The 4,851-nt window shown below is 41.2% G+C and overlaps 1 protein-coding gene across 1 annotated transcript; it reads right to left on the bottom strand.

Moving 5' to 3' along the window:
• Positions 1–1,862: 1,862 nt before the first annotated feature.
• LOC104347058 (putative G protein-coupled receptor 141) lies at positions 1,863–2,726 on the bottom strand. Its single transcript, XM_009951992.1, has one exon. The coding sequence runs from the start codon at positions 2,724–2,726 to the stop codon at positions 1,863–1,865; it is 864 nt and encodes a 287-aa protein (XP_009950294.1).
• Positions 2,727–4,851: the final 2,125 nt, after the last annotated feature.

Raw genomic sequence — 4,851 nt, 5'->3', positions numbered from 1 at the left:
CCCTCCCCTGCCCCACCGCTGGGTCCCTCTCATGGCAGACAGCACTCCACCAACTGCTCCAACATGAGTCCTTCCCTCGGAGCTGCAGCTCCCCACGAACCACCCCTCCGCGGGCTGCAGGGGCTCAGCCTCCATCTTACCACGGGCGGTGGTGGAGCCTTCGCACAGCTCCCCCTCTGCTTCCTCACCGACCCGGGTGTCTGCAGGGCTGTTTCTCTCGCATCCCCCTCCTCTCCTCCGCTCACAAACACAGATAGATGAAGAAAGAACTCAATTAACAAGTTCTTTTATGCTTGGAGTTATTCACAGAGGCACCATTGGTCTGGCCTTGGCCAGAGGCGGGTCCGAATTTAAGGCAGGGGAGCTTCTCGAAGCCTCTTACAGGAGCCACCTCTGTGGCGTCTTCCCTGCTACCAAAACCCTACCAGACACCAAACCACCACAAGGTGTAACTTTATAACCCTCCCAAATCAAGTTCTGACCTGTTTGAATCCAGGGATCATAGCAAAGATTGCCAGACTAAAAACTGTGCAACTCCTGGGGCTGCGAAGGAGGAAGCACACCCTTGTGTACCTCCTGGGAGCCTGGGGTGAGAGAAATCTGGCCTCAAGCTGTTGGGATGCAGCAAACGACAGTGAGGCCTTCATCAGAAGGGTTAAAGACTTACACTAAGCAGAATAGGCAAAATGCAATCATGAAAACAAAGCTTTTACATGATGAAGATAAAACATGTGATTCCCAGAACAGATGTGGTTTTCAAAGAATATAATCCATCTAATGGAGAAAATGTATACTCCAGCACAAGTTTGTATACGTATACACAAGTATACACTGAACTGATTAAACACAATTCAGTTAGTTTATTCTAGTTCTGCTTTGTTACATGTGCAAATGGAAAAAATATGGCATCCGATAATAACAGGCAACTGAAAGAGAGCAGACATCAAAGGTTTTTTGAAGGCTGATAAAATATTTCCCTCTCCTAGAGAGCAGCTGATCCTTCAGTAAAGGACCAGACCCCTTGATTTAAATTCCAGATCCAGTTATAGGCCACAGTAACTCGTATTTCTTTGACTACAATGGACCTAAGGGATAACAGCCACAGATTCAGTCCTGATGAGAGAGTGACATGAAGAAGTTTTGAAACCTGTGGCCTGTTCCGCTGTCACTCACTCTAAATGTGTAATTCCCACAATTCAGTGAACTGCTTGTGGTTTTGGAATGAAGCAAGTAAAGATGAAGTTGTGAGAATAAGTGTTTTCATATAATTCAATGTACACTTTGCATAAGTGAAGAAAAGAAGGATTCTGCTGAAATATGTTACTACAATATTTCATTCATACAGTGTTTCATGCCTTGAATATGTTTTATTTGAATAGAGTTTATGTCCTATTTAAAATCACTAGTACAAAAATCCTGTGAAGGAGTTTCTTCCCTCTCTTCCCTTCAGTATTGCAATTGCCAGAAGAAGTTGTTAGACCTTCAGAGTGGACAACTTATTGGCCACAGTGGGTTGTCGCTACTGAGACACTTCGAGGGAAAAAATGAAAGGAATGGGTAGTTGTGATGTAGTTCTTAGAAAGGGACATCTGAGGAAAACCTTAATGAAGATTCAGGGCACTACTCTTAGGTCAACGACTAGAGTAAGGCTCATGTGTCCACCTTCAAGAGAGAAGATAAAAACCAGTAGTTTCTGAAAGATGGATCTTACTGATCTGCAAAAGCCAAACAATGCTACAGACCTATAGAGCCATGCCAAAACCTCAGCAGTCTCCCTAGCTCAGCAAAGTCCCAATACAGTTTTATTTCTGCCAAAGGCCAGTACTGACACGCTGCAGTGAGATTTCCTTATGGTTCACAGTTCAGTGGGCTATTCCTGTTACGAAGCACAACATATCCAAACAGCACATTGTTGTTAAAGCTAAAAAAATTTCATTGTATGGGAGTAGTTTATGGTCTTTGTCTAGGTGGCAGTTTTGGATGTAGTATACCCTGAATACGTGATGAGGCATAAAGCACACTATCGTTACCAAGATGAAGAAGAAACTCTTTGCCTGAGCCCTGAATTCCACATGGGAGTTGATGTCAGGCCAGTATTTCACAGCCAGTCTATAGATCACAGCCAACTGGATTATCGTGAGCACAGCACAAACTGCCAGCAAAATCCCAACCAAGCAGTAGTTTACAATCACCATGGGCACTTCTTGTATCTCCTTGTGAAACTGAAAGCATTCAGAGGAGTGGTATGTCTTAGAGGTGCCATAGTATGAGAGAAGAAGAGGTGTGATCACCAGCGCTCCCACCAGCCAGACAGCAGCCACCCAGGCTGTAGTGTAGCACTTCCTAACCTCGAGTCGGAAGAGGCGTATTATGATGATAACCACATAAAATGCGAAGGTGGTGTACATGTGGAGGTAGATGATGGCGCTTACTATCTTGCAGGCAAACCTCCCAAATTTCCATTCCTGTAAAATGTAATAGCTGAGGCGGAAGGGGATGCTGAGTAGCATAAAGGTGTGCAGCACCAGGAGGCTGATGATGATAATGGTCATCACAGATTTGGATCTTCTTTGAAACAACTGATGGGACATCATGATGACGCCGAGGGTGCCACCAGCCAGGTCAGTGATGTACAGGGCTATGAGAATGCTGCGGAGCCTCTCTGAGGTGTCCGGCAGCATCTCATTGGAGGAATGGTTCTGCTGAATTACACTGCTGTTAGACATCGTCCTAAAAGCTCCTCTTTTGAAGGTTACTGAAAGTGAGAAACGGAAATTTTTAAAATAGACACGTTTTCTTTGTTAACTATGGAATGGCACAGATTCCTGAGGGGCCATTTTACTGAACTGTGTGTGAAATTCTGTTATCCCATGTAGTATACAACCTTGTAACTATTGTCATACTGTATATGACAGCAATAACCTATGCCTCTCAGTGTTAAAACCATGTTTTATATAATTATGAGTTTTTAATTTACTCAACTGCATTCTGAGTTGGTTGGATTTTTTTATTTGCCTCTAGATTCAGCCATTTGAAATAGTTAAACTGTCGGCTTGTGGATTATACAAGTTTAATCTGCACTCAAGTTACAAAGCCAAAATTGTAGATGGGAAAAATACTGAAATGTGAAGAGGTGGAGAGGAAGACACCTGAGCCGTCTTTTTAGCATCTTGCTGGATGGTTGCAGGACACCCATAAGGCAGCAACAGTTTTGGTTTCTAGATGCATAGAGCACACTGAAAATAAAGATCTGCAGATGAACCTTCCAACCCCTTACATTCTGTGGAGGGGAAAAAAAAAAATCAATTTCTTCTTGCTTCAGCTCTGAGTCTTTCTGATACAGAATTTCACCTGAGCTACCCTACAATGAAAAGTGAAGAAAAGCTAAAAATTAATTTAGGAACAATCTTCTGAAAGGTATAATCCTATTGGCACTTGTTGAATGTAGCCACATACAGCTGCATTCTTATTTAGACTTAAGGCAAAATGTGGACTGTTCAGTTGTTTGGGCTTGCATACAGATTTCTGTACAAGTATATGAGGATAATTGCATGCAGGGCATATGCATACTTCAGTAATGAAATCTGTCATTACCTTACAAAGACTTTAAAAAGAACAAAGTGTGAGCTGAAAAATGGTTTCTTAAAAAAAGCAGTGTCTTCTCTCTCCAATTCCTTTGAAGTTTGAAATCAGTAAACTTGTTTTAATCAGCAATTCTTAATTCTGTTGCACTCATCTGTAAAATGATAGACTGCGACTGCAAAACATATTCAGAGGAACTTCTTATTTATGAAGCATCAGACAAAGTGTCTTTAGAAGGCCATTGGAGTGTTGTGTCTGATAGAAAACTTTCTGTTCACTCCCTTTTAAAATGCATGATCTTAGAAGGATTTAAATGGTTAAAATTTGTATACCCACCTATTATTTCTGAGACAGGCATGAGAAATTTGCTTTCCTAGAAACTTTGCTATAAGAAGAGTTTTAAAGCTTTAAGAAGATGACTTTCTGCTCTTGACACAAACAAATTTTCCAATGTATATTGTTAATATTTCAAGCTGGCTTTAAGAAGATACAATCTTTTTGTTGTTATAAACAGCATAATTATAGTCTAGATGCCGACACTGTATATTACTCAGAAATAGACTGGTTTTTCACTATTTATAGAAATAAAATACTTAAAATTTTACCTTATAGTCTCTTATTTTTGTGACTTCCCCCTTCTTTGCCGTTTCATGCATCTATAGCATATGGCGTATATAACCAGTGTGAAAAACGAGCCTTTGGTGCTGCTGTTTGACCGAGAACGGTTGAGGGTTTTCTCAGCCCACATACAGGAAGGCACAAGCCTTTTTTCTTGCTTCGCTGCGATAGCAATCGCGTACATTCAACATCTAACACTGTTTTGGTCATGCAGGGAGAACTGCTAAAAAGCTGCTCAGCTGTCAGAGACCATTGTTGCGCTCCAACATATAGGACAGGCCCACCTGTCAGGACCCACAATTTGGTCAGCTGTAAAGCTCAGATGGGCAGTCATCCTCTGAGCTGTACAACTACTGTACATTACTGGGTTTTGCTACCAAGCAAGTAAGTGCCACTGATGAAGTGAAGAAATACGCAGTTGAGCAGAGGATTTTTCATTATAAATGCACTTTTCCCCCGAACTTGTTTTATGTTTAATAATTAAGCTAAATGTGCCAGAATAACAAAGTGTTTAGCAAAGTTAACAAAATATTTCACTGTAACGTGCTATTAGATCTTCAAGAATTCAGGATATTACTCACTATTTAAATGTTATAAATAAAATAAGCTTCAGACATATATGAAAAGTGACTTAATAGTTCCTGCCATTAA

This window comes from Leptosomus discolor, chromosome 7 (genome assembly GCF_034619465.1).
Source record: "Leptosomus discolor isolate bLepDis1 chromosome 7, bLepDis1.hap2, whole genome shotgun sequence".
Classification (NCBI taxonomy): Eukaryota; Metazoa; Chordata; class Aves; order Leptosomiformes; family Leptosomidae; genus Leptosomus; species Leptosomus discolor.
Note: the sequence above shows the minus strand (reverse complement) of the source record. Positions and strands in the feature narration are given on the sequence as shown.

Coding starts and splice junctions, on each gene's coding strand:
- LOC104347058 (XM_009951992.1), bottom strand. CDS start 2,726: ATGTCTAACAGCAGTGTAATTCAGCAGAACCATTCCTCCAATGAGATG.